Here is a 25,948-nt window from a genome sequence, read left to right as displayed (position 1 = left end):
AGTTCTCCAGGAAGGTTACTATTAACCACACCCTCAAACGCCTAGCACACCGGTTTAGGCTTCTGGCCCTGACACACTAAGGGAAGATGGATTACTTCAGTATAAAAGACTGTCAACAACAGTCAACAACAACGTAAGTAATGATATGAGAAATCTGGGTTTCAATGCAGTAAGAGTGCTAAAGTGGTGGGCTTTTAGTAAAGATTTTTAAGTAAAAAGGTTTCCAACTTGTGGTGTCCTTTCTCAGAACAAAGCCGCCCAAACCAAAACCACAAACAGCCATCCCAGCACCTGGAAAGACGCCCCAGCAAAGCAAGCTGAGGAGGCGGGGTTTCATCACTTTGATTGGCTATCTGGAGACGCCTGCCTCTGATGATTGGTTAGCTGCCGCGAAGGACGCCGGGACTGGCACGTGGTACCGGTCTTCGGAGCCAAAAGGGGACAGAGATGGCGGCGGAAGCTTCTACAGCTCGATTCACGTTGTCTTCTTATCAACAGATGGGGAGGAAGAGTCGGCCCTGGGGTACTGCTGAGATTCAGTGTACTCAGTGTGGAAGAAGGGTGTCCAGAGTTTCTGGTGAGGACATTGGGGTGGTCCCCTTATGGCCCTGCTCTGCCTTGGCCACGGGCCCTTCCAGGGCTCCATCCCAATCAGGCCGCTGGGTGCGGAGACCTGAAAGCGAGGCCCACCCGGAAGTCTGAAAGCCAAGTGAGCTGCCAATGTAGGGGGCGTGGGGTGGGGAGGCGGGGCGGTGGGGAATGAGGGGCGACTGTTCAGTTGCCGCAGCAATATGGACCAGGAAAACTGTCTCCGGGCCCACCCTCAGGGCAGCTAAGAAATCCTCTGTGGTCGGTTGTTAGTGGTTCCATGCCTCTCCAGAGCTTTCCCACCCTGCATCTCCGTCTCCCCTTTTTTCACTGATTCTGTTAGGGGATAGTGTGTGAGCTCTCTTAAGCACTATTTCGAAAACTTCCCCAGGTTCACAAGTTCGTGGAAGAGTAGATATAAAAATTTAGCCCATGGTGTCATGATCTAGAAGTAATGAAATTTACTTTTCCTGTGTAGTTTTTTTGTAGGAGTAACAGGTAGACCACTTTAAAATTCTCCTGGATTAAAAAACAGGTGTTTGGGATTGGGAGGGAGGCATTATTGCTCAGTTTGGCTTAAGGCATTGTTTGGGAGAAGATTTGTTCCTGTTGTGAAAAATACACTGTACTCCTATTGATCTGATTTAGAATCTACTCAAGTGAAGACACATTCAATTACTTTAATTTAAAATGCCTTAGAGTGCTGTCTCTGACGGAGAGGAGTTGTTGAATTTCGAACTGTGGCTGCTGAAAATGAAGTCTTATTACCAACCCCATGACTGTTTATACTTTCAAAGTGAAAGTCGTTAATTTTCTCAGTCCTCCAAGATGGACTCTGTTTAAGGGACATGGACCTTTGTAGAGAAAGTTGGTTTTATTTTAGGGTGGAGAGGCAAACTTCTTCAACTCTGTTTTGTTTTTAATCACTGCTGTTACATAGAAAACCTCCAGTGTTTGAAAGAAATAAGTTGTTTGCAACAGGACCTTTTAAAATCACTCGTTCTTCCATATGTTTGTATTGCAATGCCCAGAAATACTCCAGATGGTGTTTACTGCATATAAAATTGTGAAAGTGCTTTGTAAGCTGTGATGCAAAACAAATTAGACTTGAACAATATCAGAAAATTTATAAAGATAGAACAGTTAAACAAATTTTATTTCTTTGGTAGTATCTCTGGAATTTGAATAGAACTTTAAATTTAGCTTGGTCATAAGCAAGTTTCATATATTTCACTTGGCTTGAAAACTAAAGAGTTTTTTAGTCAAAAGAATATAATTCTTATCAGCAAGAACACTAATTTTTTTGCCAATAAAAGATGACTGATTTAATCTAATAGTTTTCCTTTTTTCTTGCAAAGTGTTTTTTAAAATGACAACTTTTCCAGTTACATAGCTAAAACAAATATGTTTATTATGATAAATGTTAAATTCTGTTTAGAGCATTAAAATCTTGATATTAGGTTTTCACTCAAGATTATGGTATTTCCCCTCATAAACTCTGGGTTTGTGAGAATGATCTTTATGTGGGTCATATGGGTGTAACAATAGTAGCATCTGGTTTCTGTCCTTGCCATTATCTTAGATCATTGTAAGAGATGGGTATTTCCAGTGTCTCATCTGCCCTCCTTACTCCCTTCACAGGGTTGGAAATATAAGTTAGTAGAGGCAATAGTATCAAGTAGAAAGAATATTGGACTTGGAAACAGAACTAGGCTGGAGTCTAGATTATACCATTTACTTAGCCAGATCACCAAAATATTTACCGTATTCTAAGTTGAATATAACCTTCCCAAGTCTGCTTAGCTGTGATATTTACAAAGATCAAATAAAGTATGTCAGAATATTTTGTATCATTATAAGATATGGCAAATTCAAAGATTATAGGTACCAAAAACTATCTAAATTAGTACAAACTAATACTGCCTGGTTTTTGATCTGGAGTTTTTTTTTTTTTTTTTCCTGACTTAACGTAGTTTCTCCTGAATTTTGTTTAGTAATTCCTACATTTTGAATGAAGTTTGGTATCTTTTCTTGTAAATGAGCATCCTCTTTAACTTTCCCCTCTGATTAATGCATCATTCAATCCATTCAATTCAGTTCATTCAATGCTAACAAATTGCTAAAAGTTTAACAGAATTTCATCAATAGGTCACCACCATGAACTACAATGTGGACATGCTTTTTGTGAACTGTGCTTGTTAATAACTGAAGAATACAGCACAATTATATGCCCTGATTGTGAGGTAAGTTTTATCATCTTTCATCTTTAATACATTACAACCTAATGTTAAAGGTTAAGATGTTACAGAAAACATACTTCTAGATGGAACCTAAAAACTTGCATTTTTGCTGCTGACTCTTAAGGAAGCTTAACAAAAGATAAAGCCTTTCCGAGTCATTTTATAATTGTTCAGAGTGATCAAAAAGAATACAGAGTTAAAGTTCTGTATTAATCAGCCTACATATTTTTTGACTCTTTGGAGACTTCTGTGGAAAATTGCCTTTTTCTTTATTTTTATTTAAGTATATTCCTTTCAAATTCCTGCCCTTCTTTACCACACCAATACCACGCAATCAAATTTTGCACTCCCCTGGCCCTCAATCTTTGTGTGTCATCAAATCTACATTTGTAGAGATGCCATAGTTTAAAAAAGAGGAGCAAAATAGTGGCCTCAAGTTAACTTCAGAGACATTAAAAAAAATAGTCACACTATAGACCCATGATAATGAGAACAAATCAGGATTTCAAGTAAAATTTAATGAACATCTTTGCATTTGCTACAAATACAAATGTATTCAATTTATATAGTATGTCCCTAGAAAATTGTCTTAATCTCTAAATTGTTAATGTTCCCCTTGAGATAACCAGATACTAAGGGTTTGTTTGTATCCACTGGGTCAATGAGGAAAAACAATACAGAGACAGGAGACCTGGAATGCAGTCCTAGTTCTATCACACTAAGCCTGAATTTCCTTATTTGTGAGATGGAAATAATACAGGCTTTTCTTTGGATTATAAGAGTCAAATTTGATTATATAGAAGTTTTCTATAGGCTTCAAAACCATTAAAATAACTGTTATAATCGACCCGTGATTATTTAAGTGTGGATTAATTGGCTTGTGGGTTAAACATGGTGAAAATACATACATTTATATAAATTTGTGAAGGTTTTAATTAGAGCAGAAACATTTACATATTAAAAATGTCTATTTAGGAATTACATACTTTACAAATATTGATCTTTATTGTGAAAGCTATCCTTCTCCTGTTTGTTTTTTTTGTTTGTTTGGTTGGTTTTTGTTTTTGGTTTTTTTTGGTCAGTGGGCTCCTCACATGCGTTTGACTCCATAGTTAAAGCAAAGGGGAGCCTTGTTCCTTTGGTTGTAATGGAGGATCCCTGACTAATTCATTCTTGTGATGGGTAAAGAATAAGGAAAGGGGAATAAGCAGGCAGATGGAACTGTCTCTGCTTCTACTCATCCTGTTCTAATATTCAAAAAAACAGGCAAATTTATTAGAACAGTAACTTTTCCCTTTTTTGGCAAATGATTTCATGTTCAATGGCCTTAAATCATTATACTTCTATTAATTTGTAAACATATATAAATGTTTATGGTATGTTTACAAATATTGGTTTTGGTTTTAGGTTTGTGATAAATCTATTTTATATCATTTTGACTAGGTCTGACTTTGGAAGATCTGTGATTTTTCTTATCCTTCCCTCCTGTCTCCCATTTTCCTTGTGCTGTTAGCCCAGGGAATTGACAAAGGACTGTAATTGGATTCTTCAGATGGAATAAAGCTGGTCACTACTTTTTTAAAAAATTGTATTTATTTGCGAGCGAGAGATGGAGAAAGCACGAGTGGATGTGGGGAGGAAGAAGCATCCTCCCTGCTGATCAGGGAGCTCCACTGATGCAGGGCTTGATACCAGGACCCCTGGGATCATGACTTGAGCCCAAAGGAGATGGTTAACCAACTGAACCACCCATGTGCCCCGGCTGATCACTTAAGGGAGTCCCTTCAAGAAACCTTTCTGAAATTGTTACCACTCTTTTATTAGTTTTCAAAATTTGGGATTTTTGCTGATATCTACTATTTATTTGGAAAAAGAAGGAAGAATCTAAATTAGTAAGAATGAATTTATAGAATATTTCAGTATTGTAGATTATTATTTTTGTATTATGTGCTCTTTTCTAAAAAGTAAGATTTAGGGGCTCCTGGGTGGCTCAGTATGTTAAGCCTCTACCTTTGGTACAGGTTATGATCCCAGGGCCTTGGGATTAAGACCTGCATCAGGCTACCTGCTCAATCGGGAGCCTGCTTCATCCTCTCTTTCTCCCTGCTGCTCCCCTGTTTGTGCTCTCTCGAATAAATAAACTCTTAAAAAAAAAAAAAAAGAGGGCGCCTGGGTGGCTCAGTGGGTTAGGCCGCTGCCTTCGGCTCAGGTCATGATCTCAGGCTCCTGGGATCGAGTCCCGCATCGGGCTCTCTGCTTGGCAGGGAGCCTGCTTCCCTCTCTTTCTCTCTCTGCCTGCCTCTCCATCTACTTGTGATTTCTCTCTGTCAAATAAATAAATAGAATCTTAAAAAAAAAAAAAAAAGAAAGTAAGTAAGTAAGATATAAATACCTATATTCACATTAGGCTTGTATTTATAATTTATCTTTAATTTTGAAGACCTACATAATGCTGTCCGTTTCAAATTTAAAACTAAATTGATTCCACTCAGGATAATGGATATACTTTTGTTCTTACTTCTGAGTTTGGGTGAATATGGATTTTTCTTTTTATTTTTCATAGTTGTATAGCTTTTGATAACATCTGTTCTGTGCTTTTGATTGATATTAATTGTTAATAATAACCATTCTACGTTTTGCACAGCAAGATGGCCGATTTTGTTCAGAGGATTATACTTAGGTATCATCCCAGAAATACTGTATTGATTTCTTGGACCTGAGTCCAAAAATATACTATATGAAGAGATAAGGATAAGTTATCTAATCAAGGCTTTGGCTTGAGGTCTCAGGTCATGAGACCTTCGGCTCAGGTCATGATCTTGGGGTCCTGGGATCGAGTCCTGCATCAGGCTCTCTGCTCAGCAGGGGGCCTGCTTCCCTTCCTCTCTCTGCCTACTTGTGATCTCTCTCTGTCAAATAAATAAATAAAATCTTTAAAAAAAAATCCCATGTGGATTGGAAATGTTAATAATATGCAAATTAAAAATGTAAACTAGAAGAAATATAATTGTATTTTCTTAGGTGGGGAGGCCTTGTTAAACATATCACTAAAATGAGGAACCATAAAATACTGGCTAAATTTACCACACCTTTTCATTTATAGTTAACAAAAACAAACCAAAAAACCGACCAGAAATAAAACTTAGATGACAAGCTGTGGGGGTGGGAAGAGAACCTCTATTTTGTAAATTACATGTTAATCTTTATACAATTTTAACTGAAATATTTTAAGTCAATTGTATTTAATACTTTCTTAAATTATCTGAAAGAAGTTTTCTGTATTAAATCTGTTCATAGTAACATTCATCTCTTACTATGAAATGTGAAACCAAAGGGGGATAAATGAGTCGGCATATAGAAATTAAGGATTTAGCTCCCAATTTTGGGGGGTAGCATTCTTTTTTTTGGGGGGGTAGCATTCTTAAAAATAGCATTTTGGTCAGTGTTATGGTCAAAAGGAACACTTTTCCCCTAAATATCTAATAAAACTTGGATATCTTTAGTATGTTATACCTAAAACCTCGTCAGAATATCCTCCCCCCCAACCAAAAAAGTATATGTAAGTGGGAGGCTGTAACATTTAGATGTCTGCTTTATTTTTCTTAGCAACATTAATGTTAACTTATTTTCATGAGAGTCTCCTACAGTTACTTTTTAAAAAGTTTTATGTGTGCAAATTTAAATTAAATCAATAGGTAGTACTATGTAGAAGGAAAGATGCATTTTAACTCAAAATTGAGTTCACATTTAATAATAGCTAATGGATATGCCTAATGTATAGATCTTAGCTTAGTTTTTAAATATTGGCTAATATCCTACAATTACTTTTAATGGCTTCATAATAAACCATTATACATTAATTTTTTCTTTTTATTAAGATTTTGTTTGAGCGAGAGGGACTACAAGCTAAGGGGAGAGGGAGAAGCAGCTTCCCACTGAGCAGGGAGCCTGACGCAGGGCTATATCCCAGCACTCCAGGATCATGACCTGAGCCCAAGGCAGATGCTTAACCAACTGAACCACCCAGGCATCACTTTAAGCACTATAATTTTTTTTTAAGATTTTATTTATTTATTTGACAGAGAGAGACAGGAAGAGAGGCAACACAAGCAGGAGCAGTGGGACAGGGAGAAACAGGCTTCCCTCTGAGCAGGGAACCTGACACCCTGGGCTCTATCCCAGGATTCTGGGATAATGATCTGAGCTGAAGGCAGACGCTTAATGACTGAGCCACCAAGGTGCCCCAAAGTGCTATAATTCTTAACCAATCCCATTATTATAAACATATAGTTGGTTTTCAAAATTTCTCACTTTGTCTTTATATAATCTCAAAACCACTCCTACAAAAAAATTCTATGAGAAATTCTGTGAATTTCTAACTCCCAAACAAATCCATGTCCAAATTTGTCAGATTTATGCTTAATGTTTTGCAATTTGATGGGTAAGAAATAGATCTATCCTTTTTTATCATTATTATGTTAGTCACCACACAGTACATCATTAGTTTTTGATGTAGTGTTCCATGATTCATTGTTTTCATCTAACACCCGGTGCTCCATGCAATCCGTGCCCTCCTTAACACCCACCACCAGGCTCACCCATTCCCCAAACCCCCTCTCCTCTAAAACCCTCAGTTTGTTTCTCAGAGTCCATAGTCTGTCATGGTTCACCTCCTACTCTGATTTCTCCCCCTTCATTTTTCCCTTCCTTCTCCTAATGTCATCCATGCTATTCCTTATGTTCCACAAATAAGTGAAACCATATGATATTTTATGTTCTGTGTTGTCTTATTTCACTCAGCATAATATCCTCCAGTCCCATCCATGTTGATGGAAAAGTTGGGTATTCATCCTTTCTGGTGGCTGAGTAATATTCCTTTGTGTATATGGACCACATCTTCTTTATCCATTCTTCTTTTGAAGGGTATCTTGACTCTTTCCACAGTTTGGCTATTGTGAATATTGCTGCTGTGAACACAAGTGCATATGCCCTTCTTTTCACTACATTTGTATATTTGGGGTAAATACCCAGTAGCTCAGTTGCTGGATCATAGGGTAGTTCTACTTTTAATTTTTTGAGGAACCTCCACACTGTTTTCCAAAGTGGCTTCACCAACTTGCCACCCACTAGGATTCCCACCGACCGTGTAAAAGGATTCCCCTTTCTCCACATCTTTCCAACATATGTTGTTTCTTGCCATGTTGATTTTTGCCATTCTGACTGGTATAAGGTAGTATCTCAATGTGGTTTTGATTTGAATTTCCCTGATGGCTAATGATGATGAATACTTTCCATGTCTGCCAGCCATTGGTATGTCTTCTTTGGAGAAGTGTCTGTTCATGTCCTCTGCCCATTTTTTGATATGATTATCTGTTTTTCAGGTGTTGAGTTTGAGAAGTTCTTTATAGATCTTGAATATCACCCCTTTGTCTGTAGTGTCATTTGGAAATATCTTCTCCCATTCCTTGGGTTTCCTCTTTGTTTTGTTGACTGTTTCTATTGCTCTGCAGAAGATTTTGATCTTGATGAAGTTCCCAAAAGTTCATTTTTGCTTTTGTTTCCTTTGCCTTTGGAGATGTGTCTTGAAAGAAGTTGCTGTGGCCATGTTGAGGAGGTTACTGCCTATGTTCTCTAGGATTTTGATGGATTTGTGTCTCACATCAAGGTCTTTCACCCATTTTGAGTTTATCTTTGTGTATGGTATGAGAATGGTCAACTTTCATTCTTCTATACATAGCTGTTCAATTTTCCCAGCACCATTTATTGAAGAGACTGTCTTTTTCCATTGGATATTTTCCCCTGCTTTGTCAAAGATAAGTTGATCATAGATTTGAGAGTCCATATCTGGGCTCTCTGTTCTGTTCCATTGGTCTCTTTATCTGTCTTTGTGCCAGTATCATGCTGTCTTGGTGATCACAGCTTTGTAATAAAGCTTGAAGTCAGCAGTGTGATGTCCCAGCTTTGTTTTTATTTTTCAACATTTCCTTGGAGTTTCAGGTTTTCTGGTTCCATACAAATTTTAGGATTGTTTGTTTCAGCATTTTGAAAAATGCTGGTCAAATTTTGATCCGGATGGCGTTGAACATCTAGATTGCTCTGGGCAATGTAGATATTTTAACAATGTTTATTCTTCCAATTCATGAGCATAGAATGTTTTTCCATCTTTTTGTGTCTTCTTCAGTTTCTTTCACGAGTGTTTTGTAGTTCATGGAGTATAGATATTTTATCTCTTTGGTTAGGTTTATTCCCAGGTATCTTATGGGTTTTGGTGCTATTGTGAATGGAATCAATTATCTAATTTCTCTTTCTGCAGTTACTTTGCTAGTGTATAAGAAAGCAACTGATTTCTGTGCATTGATTTTGTAACCTGCCACATTACTGAATTGATGTATGAGTTCTAATAGTTTGGGGGTAGAGTCTTTTGGCTTTTCCACATTTGAGTATCATGTCATCTGGGAAGAGAGTGAGTTTGACTACTTCTTTGCCAATTTGAATACCTTTTCATTTATTTTTGTTGTCTGATTGCTGTTACTAGGGCTTCTAGTACTATGCTGAAAAGTAGTGGTGAGAGTGTGGATCCTTGTGTTCCTGGTCTCAGTGCAAAGGCTTTCAGCTTTTCCCCATTGAGAATGATATTTGTTGTGGGTTTTTCATAGATTGATTTTATGAAGTTGAGACATGTTTCCTCTATCCCTGTTCTCTGAGGAGCTTTAATTAAGAAAGGGTGCTGTATTTTGTCAAATGCTTTTTCTGTATCAGTTAAGAGGACCATGTGGCTTTTGTCTCTTCTTATTTATGTGTTCTGTCACATTGACTGATTTGCGAAATGTTGAACTACCTTGCTTCCCAGGGATAAATCCTACCTGGTTGTGATGGATAATCCTTTTAATTACTCTTGGATCCTATTAGCTAGGATATTGCTGAGAATTTTGGCATCCATATTCATCAGGGATATTGGTCTGAAATTCTTTGTGATGGGTTCTTTGCCTGGTTTGGGGATCAGGGTAATGCTGATACTCATAGGAGTCTGGAAATTTTCCTTCTGTTTCTATTTTTTGAAACAGCTTCAGGAGAATAGGTATAATTTCTTCTTTGAATGTTTGGTAGAATTCCCCAGGGAATCCGTCAGGTCCTGGGCTCTTGTTTTGGGGGAGGTTTTTGATCACTGCTTCACTCTTGTTACTGATTATAGGTCTATTCAGGTTATCAATTTCTTCCTGTTTCAGTCTCAGTAGTTTATAGGTTTCCAAGAACGCATCCATTTCTTCCAGGTTGCTTAATTTATTTTCATAGAGATGTCAATAATACTTTCTGATAATTATATTTATTTCCTTGGTGTTAATTGTGATCTCTCCCCTTTCATTCATAATTTTATTAATTTGGATCCTGTCCCTTTTCTTTTGGTAAATCTGGCCAATGGTTTATCGATCTTATTAATTCTTCACAGAACTGGCTTTGAGTTTCATTAATGTGTTCTACTGTATTTTTGGTTTCTAATTCATTGATCTCTGCTCTAATCTTAATTATTTCCATCCTCATGCTGGGTTAGGTTTAATTTGTTGTTCATTCTCCAAATCTTTAAGGTGTAAAGATAGTTTGTGTATTTGGAATTTTTCTGTTTTTTTTTGAGTGAGGCTTGGATAGCTATGTATTTCCCCCTTAGGACCTCCTTTGCCATATCCCATAGGTTTTGGACCAATGTGTCTTTGTTCTCATTGGTGTCCATGAATTGATTAAATTCTTCTTTGATTTCCTGATTGGCCCAAACTTTCTTTTTTTTTTTTTTTAAAGATTTTATTTATTTATTTGACAGAGGGAGAGAGATCACAAGCAGGCAGAGAGGCAGGCGGGGTGGGGGGCGGGAAGCAGGCTCCCCGCGGAGCAGAGAGCCCAACGTGGGGCTTGATCCCAGGACCCTGAGATCATGACCTGAGCCGAAGGCAGAGGCTTTAACCCACTGAGCCACCCAGGTGCCCTGGCCCAAACTTTCTTAAGCAGGATGGTCTTTAGCTTTCAAGCGTTTGAATTTCTTCCAAACTTTTTCTTGTGATTGAGTTCCAGTTTCAAAGCATTGTAGTCTGAGAATACGCAGAGAATAATCTCAGTCTTTTGGTATTGGTTGAGACCTGATTTGTGACCCAGTATGTGGACTATTCTGGAGAAAGTTCCATTTATGCTTGAGAAGAATGAGTATTCTGCTATTTTAGGGTGAAATGTTCTGTATATATATATGAGGTCCATCTGGTCCAGTGAGTTATTCAAAGCTTTTGTTGCTTTGTTGATTTTCTGCTTACTTGATCTGTCTGTTGCTGAGAGTGGAGTGTCAAGGTCTCCTACAATTAATATATTATTATCAATATGTCTATTTTGGTTAACAGTTGGCTTATGTAGTTGGCTGCTCCCATGTTAGGGGCACAGATATTTTACAATTGTTAGATCTTCTTGTTGGATAGAAACTTTAAGAATGATACAGTGTCCTTCTGTATCTCTAACTACAGTCTTTAGCTTAAATCTAATTTTCTGATAATAAGAATTGCTACCCCAGTTTTCTTTTAAGGTCCATTGGCATGAAAGATAGTTCTCCATCCCTTCACTTTGTCTGGATGTATTTTAAGGTTCAAAATTAGTCTCTTGTAGACAACGTGTGGATGGGTCCTGTCTTTTTATCCAATCTGCAACCCTGTGCTGTTTTATGGGAACATTTAGGCTGTTCACATTGAGAGTGATTATTGACAGGTAAGATTTGATTGTCATCATGTTGCCTGTGAATTCCTTGTTTCTGTGGATTGTCTCTGTATATTTCTGTTCTATATCACCCTTGGGGTCTTTCTCCTTTTATGGACCCCCTCTTAATATTTATTGCAGGGTTGGCTTAGTGGTCACATATTCTTTCAGTCTCTGATGGTCCTCTAAGCTTCTTATCTTTCCATCCATTCTGAATGACATCCTTGCCAAGTAAAGAATTCCTGGCTGCATATTCTTCTCATTTAGTACTCTGAATATGTCTTGGCAGCCCTTTCTGGCTTGCCAGGTCTCTGTGGGTAGGTCTGACATTATTCTGATGTTCCTCCCTCTGTACATAAGGAATCTCTTCCTCCTAACTACCCTTAAAATGGTTTCCTTGGTTCTAAGATTTGCGAGTTTTACTACTACATGCCTGGGTGTTGGTCTGCCCTCATTGATCTTGTGTGTCCTCTTTGCCGCTAGGACACAATTATTTGTTTCATTCCCCAGATTAGGGAAGTTCTCTGCTATGATTTGGTCAGATAAATCTTCAAGTTCTCTGTCTCTGTCTCTGTCTGTCTCTCTCTCCACCCCACCCCCTCAGGGATCCCAGTAATTATGACATTGGAACATTTCATGGCATCATTTATTTCTCTCATTCTGTTTCCATGGATTTTAAGCTCTTTGTTCCAGACCTCCTCCTGCTCCTTCTTTTCTGTCAGTTTGTCTTCGAGATCACTAATTTGTTTTTCTGATTTATTTACTCTAACTGTTAGAGTACCTAGATTAGAATGTACCTCACTGATAGCATTTTTAAGTTCTACCAATCTGCTCTCACTGCTTCCCTTAACGAATCTATGTGCATTGTCTTATGCTACCTTGGGGTCTATTTTCTGACAAATGGAGATGCCACTGTCTCTGGGTTTTTTCTTTGTTGAGAGTTCCTCCTCCTAGTCATTCTGTTGTGGTTGGGCAGTGTACAGCCAAATATATCAACCATTATCCAGGCAATGTGTACCCTGGGAAGGTTCAGAGCAATCAGAATCACCAAAAATAAAAATTAAAAAAGCCAAAATGAGCCCCAAGAGTAAGATTTATCAAGTATAAAAACAAAAACAAACAGATCCGGGGGGAAAAAAACAAAATTTTAAAAAGGGGAAAGGTGAGAGGAGGGTGGTTATAATCCCTCAATGTGGGGTGAGTTCTTACTGGGTGTATTTTACCCAGTCCTTACTGGGTGGATTTTATCTTTGTTAGAGAATTCAACTTCCCAGAGATACAGGGAAATGAAAACTGGTGTGTATATATGTCTCTCTCTCTCTCTCTTTCTAGAGAGAGAGAGAGAGATAATTGAATAGGGAAAGAAGGACTACATTGAAGCTTATATCTATGTATATTTAAGAAAAGAGGAAAAAAATATAGGTATGAAAAAGTTCAAATTAAAAAGTTACTATTGAATATGTTGTATTAAACATCTAGTTGAGGGGCGCCTGGGTGGCTCAGTGGGTTAAACATCTAGTTGAAATGATAAGTAGGTTAAAAAAAAATCATGAGAAAGAATTTAAAAAGAGAGAAATTGTATCTAAGCAATATATAGGCTGTGAGGCACTACACCGTTTTCTCCCTCGTGTTGGGTTTTACGGTTTTATGGGGCCTCTGTGGTGGTTGTCCTCTTGTTCTTTCAGCTTGTCTTTTGGGGGCAGAGCCTGCTGCGTTGTTTTTCAATCAGTGCTGCTTGGGCGGAGTTGCCCTGTCCCCTATCGGGGATGGGCTCTATGGAAACGGGTTTTTCAGGCTTTTGTTCTCTGGCAACTTTTTGCACCTTTTCCGAGTACCAGAGCAAAGTAAACTGTCCGCACCCGATCTTCACCTCAGAGAGAAGCCACAGTCTGCTTCTCTCTGAATCCTCCAGAACACACAGACTCCACCTCTGCCAGCACAGTTGAATACCACAGCATCCCATAGATGGTACACTCCCCAGGTGACACTCACACTCCCAGTGGTCAATGGAGGCCCCCAATTGTTTGTGCACCCCTGTGCCACCAAAACTGCAAGCAGTACTGGTCTGGATGAGCCTAGCCCCAGCGCCTCAGTGCCTGCATTTCCTGGGACCATGGCCTCCAGTCCAAACCAGGTCCTCTCAGCGAGGTTGGTGGCAGAGGTGGCAGCCAGCCCCAGGGACCAGAGACTCAAGTCCACACCGAGCCCTATTAGGTGCAGGCAGGGGAACAGCTATGGCTGGTCCAGGGACCGTAGGCTTAGATCCTTGCTTACGGATGCCTGACAATTGTCTCTGAAGCCCCTTTGTTCTGTTTGAGCACTGTTATCAGTCCCTGTCTTGCAGCCACTGGTCTCCAAGCTATTGCTGGTTCCCAAGCACAGGACACATTTGTGCTGGGGTATTACTTTCCAGTGGCTACCTTTGGTGGCTCCCTCCCTCTTCTGTTTATTTTCAGGTATCTGTCTTTGCAATCCCAACTCCATCCTGTATGATGATCCTCTGCCCCCATAGAGAGCCAGATGTATATAATCTTATATCTCAGGCTGATTTCATGGGTTTTCAAAGTGGCTTTGTAGGTTTCTAGCTAAATTTAGGGGACCAGTTGAGATGGAGTCCCCCACTTCTCCCGAAGTAGGTATATCCTGACTTTACACTTCAATTCCTTGATTATTAGTGAAATTGAGCACTTTTATATGCTGATTTATCAGCTTCTCTCTCTTTAATAGATCCCTTCAAATCCTTTGTACATTTTCCTTTTGAATTGTCTTTTTCCTAACTTGTAAGAATACTTCATATGATGGGATATTCATACTTTGTCCAGTATATCCTATTTTCTCCCAGTCTTTCACTTTTAATTTTATTACATTTAGCCATTCAGAAATGTTTCTTTTAGTCATTTTTCCCCCTCCTTCATGGTTTCTAGGTTTTCTTTGGTTAGGCAGACCTTCCCATCCTAGAGTTATATATGTGTTTTCTGTACTTCTACTGTGTTTTATATATATATACACACAAACACACATATGTAATCAAATATATATGGTATAACATAGGCATATAACTTTTTTCTTTAGAATGAAGAAATACTGTTTGTTGAATAATCCTATTTCATTGAAATGCCCCTTGTATTCTGTATTAAGTTCCCATATAAATGTGGCTGTATTAATAAATTCATTTATTATGCTGGTACCCTAGCATTTTAATTACATTAGCTTTATGCTCTGGTGGGATAAATCTCTACTGAATGGTATGTTAAAATTTTTATAATTCTTGGATAGTATATTTTCCATATGAACTGTAGAATTGTGTTAATTTTTTGTGTTTTACATTAGTTATATTTAGGATATTAAATTTTTGTCTAAGAGTTTGAAATGATTTTCCATTTAATCTGTTTTTGTTGTATGATCCCAGTAAATTACTTGGTTTTCTTTTCTTAGAACTTACATTTTTCTTACTAAATTTATTCCTAAGTATTATTTTAGGTTTTGAACATAACTGGAAATGTCATTGTGAAATTTTACAGTAGATTTTTAAAGTCTTTTTACAAGTATATTCTGCAGAATGTGGTAGAATGAAGTGTTTTAATGTTCTATTTAAGTAATAACTGCTAGAGTAGATTTCTTAAAAAATTAAAATAGGGTAAAAACATCATACATATATAATTTTTTTCTTTGAATGAGAAGTTTACTATGAATGGCACACTAGTTTGAATTCTGGATAAACAGAATTTATGAATGACTAGTTTTTGTTTTTATTATTATTTTGTCCTAAGATTGCTACAACTATAAATATGAGACAAGGATACTATCCAACAGATGGATGTATCAAAGAAGATTCTTTTATGGAAAAACTGCAGCCTAAAAAGTATGTTTTATGTGTACTTATTTCAGTATTTGAAGTTCAGTGTATTTCTGAAAGGATAATTGTAGCATCACTGATAAAATATCATTTTTAGATAAGTGTTTCTAGCCCATTGTTGATAGAGTACGCTTTATAATTTTTTAAAAATATAGTTGACATATTACATTATTTTCAGGTATACAACATAGTGATTCAACTTCTCTATATGTTTTACTATGCTCACCACAAGTGTAGCTACCATCTGTCACCTACACTATTACAGTATCATTGATTACATTCCCTGTGTTGTACTTTTATTCCAGCGACTTTTTCATTCCATCTGGAAGCCTATATCTCCCATTATAGAGTGCTCTTTTATAATTTGTCTTAACTATTAGTGAAATGGAGACTCCAGCTCCTAAAAAAGCATTAGTTTGTCCTTATTTAGTGTGGGGTGGGGGAGAATGCAAGAAAAGCTGAGAATGTCATTCTAGCAAAAGTTATTGGTGCTTGCTGAGAGTTGTGGCTTTCAAAAGGTGTTAATTCTTAAGAGTATCATGAGCATGATATAGTAGAGGACTTTAGAAAGGTGGTTTGAGAGATGATTGATAAAAGAAAGAGTAATAATTTGGGGGTTCTTTTACTCATTTTCCTTTCTTCAATAGGATTTTGTATACATATATATATATATATATATATATATATATTAATAAAGTTCTTTTTTTCAATTAGCAAAGCAGAAATTTTTTAAAAACATAACCCCAGCTAGAGACCAACACCTATGTTATTTTTTATTGCACTTACTTATTTTTTAAAAGATTTTATTTATTTATTTGACAGACAGAGATCACAAGTAGGCAGAGAGGCAGGCAGAGAGAGAGGGGGAAGCAGGATCCCTGCTGAGCAGAGAGCCTGATGCAGGGCTCGATCCTAGAACCCTGAGACCATGACCTGAACCGAAGGCAGAGGCTTAACCCACTGAGCCACCCAGGCGCCCCTACACTTACTTATTTATGTCTCTCTCTGCTAGTCTATAAGCCCCTGTAAGGGCATGGACCACATTTTTACTGCTTTCTACATTCCTGCTGCTAGATACAGTAAACATGTAATAAATGTTTGTTAGATGAAATGCCATGATGTTTTGACATTTTTATGGTTTTTCTGAAATCATGTTTCAGTACTAGATAAATTTATATTTAGGGTTGACTATGGGATGGGATGGGATGGATTACAGTGAAAAAATAGTAAAAAGTTTTACTTTATAACTTCATAAGAGTTAAGAGACTTCCAGTTAATTCATGGAGACCCTACTCAGAAGGCAATTATATTTTTGTATAATTTTGACTCTTTAGAGCATATTTAATATAGTAATAAATTACATGGGAAATAAAAGAAACACAGGAAACTTTCAAGGAACAACCTCATTTGAAACCTTTCAATTTTGTTAATGACACCAAGCATCAGTAAATCACCCCATTTCCTCATAACTTCTTCATTTTGCCTCCTGCAGACTGTAATTTTCACAATATCTTTCATATACATCATTTATATTTCATTTTTACTATCCTATTTAATTCTTACCTCCTTAACACTTCCTTACTCTTCCCTGCTCCATGCTTCTTTATTGCCTACCTAAATAAAACCCAAAATTTTTAGACTACCATTCAGTGGCTTTTCACATTACTGATGCAGCTTCTCTGTCTGGACATACATGGGTGCTTAGACAGAAACCAAAATAGTTACAGCTATCTCTCTTTAGGTAGTAAGCCACTTAGTCTGGCAACTGGTTATTGACAGGACCAGTGGAGTTCAGCCTTACTGAATGCCCAAACCCTATATTTGTATTCCACTGGCCATTTCCTCCATGCATTCTGAATGAAATGATTAGAGTAAATCATTAGGAATCTTTATGGCTCCATGTGAGTCATGGGCCACAACAAAATTGAGTACATACGGCAGTCCAGCAAATGACTTACTGGATGAGGTACATTTTAAACAATGAGTGGTATGAATTGTGGGGACAAAGGTTTACCCTCTCCAAAGGAGGTGGCCCCTTTTTAGCTCTAGCTAGTTATTTTTTTTATTTTTTAAATTTTTTTAAAATTAAATTTATTTATTTTCAGCGTAACAGTATTCATTATTTTTTCACCACACCCAGTGCTCCATGCAATCCGTGCCCTCTATAATACCCACCACCTGGTACCCCAACCTCCCACCCCCCTGCCACTTCAAACCCCTCAGATTATTTTTCAGAGTCCATAGTCTCTCATGATTCACCTCCCCTTCCAATTCCCCCAACTCCCTTCTCCCCTCTAACTCCCCATGTCCTCCATGCTATTTGTTATGCTACACAAATAAGTGAAACCATATGATAATTGACTCTATGCTTGACTTATTTCACTAGCTAGTTATTGCTGTGTGCTAAGACTAAACCAGTGTTGCCAATCTTCCTTTTTATTTCCTCAAGAGAAGATAGAGATCTGGACTTCTTTGTAAAATTTTCTAATTTTTTAAACCTATACAAGTTAAATCTGATTACATTCCTGTCTAAATATATATAATATCTAGTGTGGTTATAAAGTAAAATTTCACTTTCAGAAATAAATGAATCCATTTTAAAAAACTCAAATTTTTTCCAAATTACGGTTTTTTTAAAAATTCTCCATGTCAAGTATACTTACATTAGAAACTCCTATTCCCTAATTTCAGTAGAGTTTTATTTAAAATAGTTGTTTATGTGTTGAGGGATAAGTCTGTTTAAAAATAATGTATTTCCTTCCTGATTTATATTTTAATTTATATTTAATATTTTGAAACAGGGGGATGCCTGGGTGGCTCAGTGGGTTAAGCCCTGCCTTCTGCTTAGGTCATGGTCTCAGGGTCCTGGGACCGAGCTCCGCATGGGGCTCTCTGCTCAGCGGGGATCCTGCTTCCCCCTCTCTGCCTGCCTCTCTGCCTACTTGTGATCTCTCTCTGTCTGTGTCAAATAAATAAATAAAATCTTAAAAAAAAATTTGAAACAGGAATTGAAAAATGTACTCCTAAGGGCTTATGCATTCACATGTTTTCAAGAACATGAATATTCACTTTTCAAAGTAATGTTTAAAAATTAAAGTCTGTTTTTTTCCTCTATAAGGGTAATGGTTAAACATACTTTCTTCTATAAACTATTACAGGCTTATGATTAAGTTATTTAGCAAACATTTATCAAAAGCTTACTATGTGTTAGCCAATATGGGAATATAAAGATTAAAGAAAGGCAAAAACTCAGAATGCCTGGGTGGTTCAGTCATTTAAGCATCCACGTTTAGCTCAGGTCATGATCCCAGGGTCCTGGGATCGAGTTCCACACCAGGTTCTTTGCTCAGTGGGGAGTCTGCTTCTCCCTCTGCCTGCTGCTCTCCCTGCTTGTGTACTTAAGCTCTCTCTCTCTGACAAATAAATAAAACCTTAAAATAAGCAAAAACTGTAGCATGTTTAGATAAGAAATGAAACTAATTTTTTCTTTGCAAATTACCTAGTAAATTTATTACCTTTTTGCAAATTATCTAGACCCATAAGCATATTATATTAATAGCAGGCATTTGTGTATAAGTAATTGAGCTTAAAGACAGTTGAATGACTGTAAACTTCTCTACCAAAAAACATCAGCTAAGGAGAGGTAATTAGGAGATGAGGAGAGGTAAATTGCACAGTTTATACTATAGAATTTTATTTTATTTTTTTTAGGGATTTGCTAAGAAGCTGAATTCTTGGTAAAATTAAGTTTTGTTTTTAAAGATAATATTTATTTGACAGAACACAATAAGAGAGGGAACACAAGGAGGGGTAGTGGGAGAGGAAGAAGCAGGCTTCCCACTGAGCAGGGAGCCCAGTGCGGGGTTTCATTCCAGGACCCTGAGTCGGGATCATGACCTGAGCCAAAGGCAGATGCTTAATGACTGAGCCACACAGATGCCCCTTAGTAAAATTAAGTTTTATATGGAAGCATATTTAGCCATGGTTTCCCTCTCTTTGGATGATGACTGAGACATCATGGCTGATGACAGTTCTCAATGACTGAGAACTCATTGTAATTGTTATTAAAAGTTGTCATGTGAATTATTTATGATAGTAACAATCAGAATAGAAGTTTAAAATGTGGTATTTAAAATAATGTACTTGACATTTTTCAGGATAAAGATTTGTTCTCAGGACTTTAAAAAGACTTCTGATCAGCTAACTATTGGTTTAGAACATTCAACACCCATACACAGGACTATTTTGAACTCCTCATCTCTAATAGCGGTATGAAAAAATGTTACTCATGAAGTAAGATTTGGCTTCCAAACATTTTTACTTTGTGTCTGGTAGTTTTACTCTTCTCTCCTCTCAAGGTTGCTATAATTACAGGGGTTTTTTTTAGAAGCATAAAGGTGAGGTAAACCTACATTTTTTACTTGAATCTCTTATTCTAAGTATGCTTGAATAATTCTCATTTTTCCTGAGGCAAGCTTTTCTCCCTTTGACCAGTTCTATTAGTGTTCCTAATATTTAACCATGTGTAGCTTCTTCCCTTTGAACCTAGTTATTGAATCTAGATAATATGAAACTTGTGTAAAGTACAGGTTTCTAAATTCTCAATGTAATTTTTCCAGTCATTTTAATGGCAGCCAAAAGGCCTAGTTAATTCACCGTGTTGATGATGGTGTTATTGTTGGAAGACTGAATTTCAACTTTTTCTATAACTTTAAATAATGTATTTAGTTTAAGATCAGAAATAGAACAAATTCCAAAATGCTATTATTAAAGAGATCTTTAATGAACTAGAGAAAGGGAGAAATCACTTGATCTTGATATCTTTTAAGTTTTAACATAGCCAAATTATAATCTTCTTTAAGAACATTTTTTAGTGCGTACATTAATTACCATGATACATTTTCCAAGATAGTTTTAAGTTGAAAAAAGATTACACAAAATATACCATTTTCTCAAAAAGTTATCTAAAAAAAAGTCTGAAATACTATAATCTCTAATCAAAATGCTAGTAGTTTTTAAATTTCTGGATATAAGATTAAGTGTCATTTTTGTTACTTGGTTTCTCTCATGGTCTGTGTTACATTTGTATTCAAAATTGTAGCTTGGTATGTTTGCAACTAATATAATGTATATAAGCATCTATTTTTATATTTTTTATTTTATATTTGTATGTGGACCCTCTTCCCCTTCTTAGGAAACTAAAACTGCAGAAGAAATTGATGAAGCATTGAAGATAGCAGGCTATAGTTTTGAGCAATTAAGTGTTGCTGTAAAAGTAAGCATTTTAAATGATTAAATTCTATAGTGAATTAAGGCATATTCTCTTTAAATGTATATATTTGGGTGTATATTACTGAAGTTAGAGCTTAGCACTAAGTTACCGAGCATGATAATCCAGTAACAGAGGAACATACAAAAGAATAGAAAACTTCCATGGCCTGCTAGGATTGGTCTTGTGGCATTGTTATGTTAGTGGACTGAAATTGGAGCACTATTAAGGAACCATGATTTTTTTTTTTTTTTTTTTTTTTTTGCTGAATTTTGAGCTGAATTTTGTCTCAGAAGTATTACAGACCATCTTTCCAACATTGCTCATTAGTTGGCTGTATACTCTTACACAAAGAATCTTATTTTCTTTCCTCCTTTACCCCATCTCCTCCCAAAAGAGACTCACTTGGTGACAAAGAACAAGCTCCTAAGCACCCAGCAACAACAAATTTGCAACAAAGAATATAGCTGAGGGACGCCTGGGTGGCTCAGTCATTAAACATCTGCCTTTGGCTCAGGTCATGATCTCGGGGTCCTGGGATCAAGCCCCGCATTGGGTCCCCTGCTTAGTGGGGAGTCTGCTTCTCTCTCTCCCTCCTCCCCTGCTTGTGTTTCCTTTCTCACTGTCTTTGTCAAATAAATAAACAAAATCTTTAAAAACCAACCCCCCAGGTATGTGTCCTCTAAATGCAAAATATATTCACCTATCTAGTCTTAGATCCATCCCAACGTAGTCTTAAATCTATTCTAGCATCAAGTCCAAAATCTCACCTAAATATCTTCTAAATCAGGTATGGCTGAGACTCAGGATATGATTCATTTGGGGGTAAAATTCCTCTCCAACCATGATCCTGTGAAACTAGATAATTAATCTGCTTCTAAAATATTTTGGTTGGACAGGTATAGTATACACAGACATTCCTGTTTTAAAAGGGGGGAAATGGAAGGAAAAAAAAAGGATCAGAGATCTCAAGTAACAATTCTTTGTTCAAAAAATGCAAACATGTGGAATATTTAACATTTTACTTCAAGTATGTTTAGTATTATGTATTAAGTTTTTATCATTTAAGGAATCCTACCAGAGAGAAATTCAGCTATCCAGAATGACTCTTCCTATAATGATAAAAAGGATTAAGAAGTTTAGAAAACTTAGTGGATTTTCTAAGTCTTTTTACCAGTTTATCAGTGCACAGTGCCAACAAAGATGTGATCTTGATGACAAGTACAAGGATTTAAAGTCGAACCTTGTAACTTATTCCATTTTTATCACCTAATCTTGTCTTGTATGGCTACTTTGAAAAGTTCAAAAAGTACCTTTTAATTTTAAAATTATTTGAACAGTACAATTTATATAAAATAAAAATACCAAATTAGATCTTTGTATTATGTTCTTCCCAGATGCTGGAACATATACACAATCAAACAAAAGAGGAAACAGTCAGTCTTATAGAGGTCCTAGAGAAACAGTTTGATCAACTTTTTACTTCTCTTGATTCCAGGTAATAAGTTAAAAATACAGACTCAGTGAAACTGAAGTTTTTAACATGAACTTGTCACTTTGGTTCTTTGTATAGATTGAAGTACTGAGTAACTTTTAAGCAAGTTTGCAAGGTTTGGGTGTAGACTGATGTCTACAGCTTGAAAATGAGGAAAAATTAGTACATTTTAAAAAATGTTTGGCCATTTACCATCTAGTCATATAGCTAACTTTTAAATAAATAAGCCTCTTTCTTTTTTTTTTTTAATTTTTTATTTTTTATAAACATATATTTTTATCCCCAGGGGTACAGGTCTGTGAATTACCAGGTTTACACACTTCACAGCACTCACCAAAGCACATACCCTCCCCAATGTCCATAATCCCACCCCGTTCTCCCAAACCCCTCCCCCCAGCAACCCTCAGTTTGTTTTGAAGCACAGAAAATTACTTTCAAAATCTGCAAGAATTTCACTTGGGAAAATGCAGTGCTTTTTCTCACACATCACTCCATTTTCTCATACGTTTATTTGCATCAAAGCAAGTAATACTCTATTACTTTCTGACATTCATTTCTTTTTTTTCTGACATTCATTTCTAAACAAATACCACATAGTTGCATATCTATTACTTTAAAAATTCTTTGATATATATGATCTTTAATAATTTTTAATCTCATTTTTCATTTCAAGAAATAAGAACATAAAAGTTTTGATGTGACAAAAAAAAAGTATCTTTAATAATGGTGCCTGTCCATTTGACCCTTAGTTCTTTTTCTTTTTAATCCCATCAAGATGCAAAGGACATAGGCTCAATATACTGTCAATGAATTGGTTGATATTCTTCCCTATTGATGCTATCTCACATATGGTCTTTAATTGTAACATTTAAGTTATAAGTCATGTGCATGTATTTTAAACATTCTTATAGTGGTAAAATGTACATTAAAAGACTACCTTTTTAATCATTTTTTAAGTGTCCAGTTTAGTGGCATATGATAATTTTATGTTTAATTTTTTGAGGCAACATCAGAGTTTTCTAGTGTAGCTATACATTTTACTTGCAGTTTCTCATATTCTCACCAACAATGTTTTCTGGAGTTTTGTAGTAATCATATCCTAATGGGTATGAAATAGTATCTTGTGATTTTGATTTGCATTTTATGTTGAGTATTTTTTCATATGCTTATTTATTGCTTATTTACCTATCCTCTTTGAGGAAAAGCCCTTCAAGTCTTTTCTTTTGGGTTGGAATATTTTGTTGCGGGGTTGGAGTTCTACATACACTAGGGATACAGTCCTTTATCAGAAATGTCATTTTCAGATATTTTCTCCCATTCTGTGGGTTCTCTTTTCACTCTTTTTTTTTTAATTTTTAATTTTTTATAAACATATATTTTTATCCCCAGGGGTACAGGTCTGTGAATCGCCAGTTTACACACGTCACAGCACTCACCAAAGCACATGCCCTCCCAATGTCCATAATCCCACCCCCTTCTCCGAACACCCCTCCCCCCAGCAACCCTCAGTTTGTTTTGTGAGATTAAGAGTCACTTATGGTTTGTCTCCCTCCCAATTCCATCTTGATTCATTTATTCTTCTCCTACCCCTTAACCCCCCATGTAGCATGTCCACTTCCTCATATCAGGGAGATCATATGATAGTTGTCTTTCTCTGCTTGACTTATTTCGCTAAGCATGATACGCTCTAGTTCCATCCATGTTGTTGCAAATGGCAAGATTTCATTTCTTTTGATGGCTGCATAGTATTCCATTGTGTATGTATACCACATCTTCTTTATTCATTCATCTGTTGATGGACATCTAGGTTCTTTCCATAGTTTGGCTATTGTGGACATTGCTGCTATAAACATTCGGGTGCACGTGCCCCTTTGGATCACTATGTTTGTATCTTTAGGGTAAATTCCCAGTAGTGCAATTGCTGGGTCATAGGGCAGTTCTATTTTCAACATTTTGAGGAACCTCCATGCTGTTTTCCAGAGTGGCTGCACCAGCTTGCATTCCCACCAACAGTGGAGGAGAGTTCCCCTTTCTCCGCATCCTCGCCAGCATCTGTCATTTCCTGACTGGTTGATTTTAGCCATTCTGACTGGTGTGAGGTGATATCTCATTGTGGTTTTGATTTGTATTTCCCTGATGCCGAGTGATATGGAGCACTTTTTCATGTGTCTGTTGGCCATCTGGATGTCTTCTTTGCAGAAATGTCTGTTCATGTCCTCTGCCCATTTCTTGATTGGATTACTTGTTCTTTGGGTGTTGAGTTTGCTAAGTTCTTTATAGATTCTGGACACTAGTCCTTTATCTGATATGTCATTTTCAAATATCTTCTCCCATTCTGTCAGTTGTCTTTTGATTTTGTTAACTGTTTCCTTTGCTGTGCAAAATCTTTTGATCTTGATGAAATCCCAATAGTTCATTTTTGCCCTTTCTTCCCTTGCCTTTGGCAATGTTCCTAGGAAGATGTTGCTGCGGCTGAGGTCGAAAAGGTTGCTGCCTGTGTTCTCCTCAAGGATTTTGATGGATTCCTTTCGCATATTGAGGACCTTCATCCATTTTGAGTCTATTTTCATGTGTGGTGTAAGGAAATGGTCCAATTTCATTTTTCTGCATGTGGCTGTCCAATTTTCCCAACACCATTTATTGAAGAGGCTATCTTTTTTCCATTCTACATTCTTTCCTGCTTTGTTGAAGATTAGTTGACCATAGAGTTGAGGGTCTATTTCTGGGCTCTCTATTCTGTTCCATTGATCTATGTGTCTGTTTATGTGCCAGTACCATGCTGTCTTGATGATGACAGCTTTGTAATAGAGCTTGAAGTCCGGAATTGTGATGCCACCAACTTTAGCTTTCTTTTTCAATCCCTTTGGCTATTCGAGGTCTTTTCTGGTTCCATATAAATTTTAGAATTATTTGTTCCATTTCTTTGAAAAAGATGGATGGTACTTTGATAGGAGTTGCATTAAATGTGTAGATTGCATTAGGTAGCATAGACATTTTCACAATATTTATTCTTCCAATCCAGGAGCATGGAACATTTTTCCATTTCTTTGTGTCTTCCTCAATTTCTTTCATGAGTACTTTATAGTTTTCTGAGTATAGATTCTGTGCCTCTTTGGTTAGGTTTATTCCTAGGTATCTTATGGTTTTGGGTGCAATTGTAAATGGGATTGACTCCTTAATATCTCTTTCTTCTGTCTTGCTCTTGGTGTAGAGAAATGCAACTGATTTCTGTGCATTGATTTTATATCCTGACACTTTACTGAATTCCTGTATAAGTTCTAGCAGTTTTGGAGTGGAGTCTTTTGGGTTTTCCACATATAGTATCATATCATCTGCGAAGAGTGATAATTTGACTTCTTCTTTGCCGATTTGGATGCCTTTAATTTCCATTTGTTGTCTGATTGCTGAGGCTAGGACCTCTAGTACGATGTTGAATAGCAGTGGTGATAATGGACATCCCTGCCGTGTTCCTGACCTTAGCGGAAAAGCTTTCAGTTTTTCTCCATTGAGAATGATATTTGCGGTGGGTTTTTCATAGATGGCTTTGATGATATTGAGGTATGTGCCCTCTATCCCTACACTTTGAAGAGTTTTGATCAGGAAGGGATGTTGTACTTTGTCAAATGCTTTTTCAGCATCTATTGAGAGTATCATATGGTTCTTGTTCTTTCTTTTATTGATGTGTTGTATCACATTGACTGATTTGCGGATGTTGAACCAACCTTGCAGCCCTGGAATAAATCCCACTTGGTCGTGGTGAATAATCTTTTTAATGT

The 25,948-nt window shown here is 36.8% G+C and overlaps 1 protein-coding gene across 1 annotated transcript in view; it reads left to right on the top strand.

Moving 5' to 3' along the window:
- Positions 1–442: 442 nt before the first annotated feature.
- The window catches only part of RNF17 (ring finger protein 17), a 170,128-nt gene continuing 144,622 nt past the window's right edge, over positions 443–25,948 (top strand). Inside the window, exons 1-6 of the mRNA XM_059144058.1 lie at positions 443–577; positions 2,737–2,831; positions 15,323–15,414; positions 19,566–19,677; positions 20,603–20,683; positions 22,075–22,175. Of these exons, the coding sequence (XP_059000041.1) occupies positions 448–577; positions 2,737–2,831; positions 15,323–15,414; positions 19,566–19,677; positions 20,603–20,683; positions 22,075–22,175 (611 nt within the window). The 5' untranslated portion in view covers positions 443–447. The remainder of the gene's footprint in view (positions 578–2,736; positions 2,832–15,322; positions 15,415–19,565; positions 19,678–20,602; positions 20,684–22,074; positions 22,176–25,948) is intronic.

This window comes from Mustela lutreola, chromosome 13, assembly GCF_030435805.1.
Source record: "Mustela lutreola isolate mMusLut2 chromosome 13, mMusLut2.pri, whole genome shotgun sequence".
NCBI classification, from domain to species: domain Eukaryota; kingdom Metazoa; phylum Chordata; class Mammalia; order Carnivora; family Mustelidae; genus Mustela; species Mustela lutreola.
This window is presented reverse-complemented; position numbering and strand designations above follow the sequence as displayed.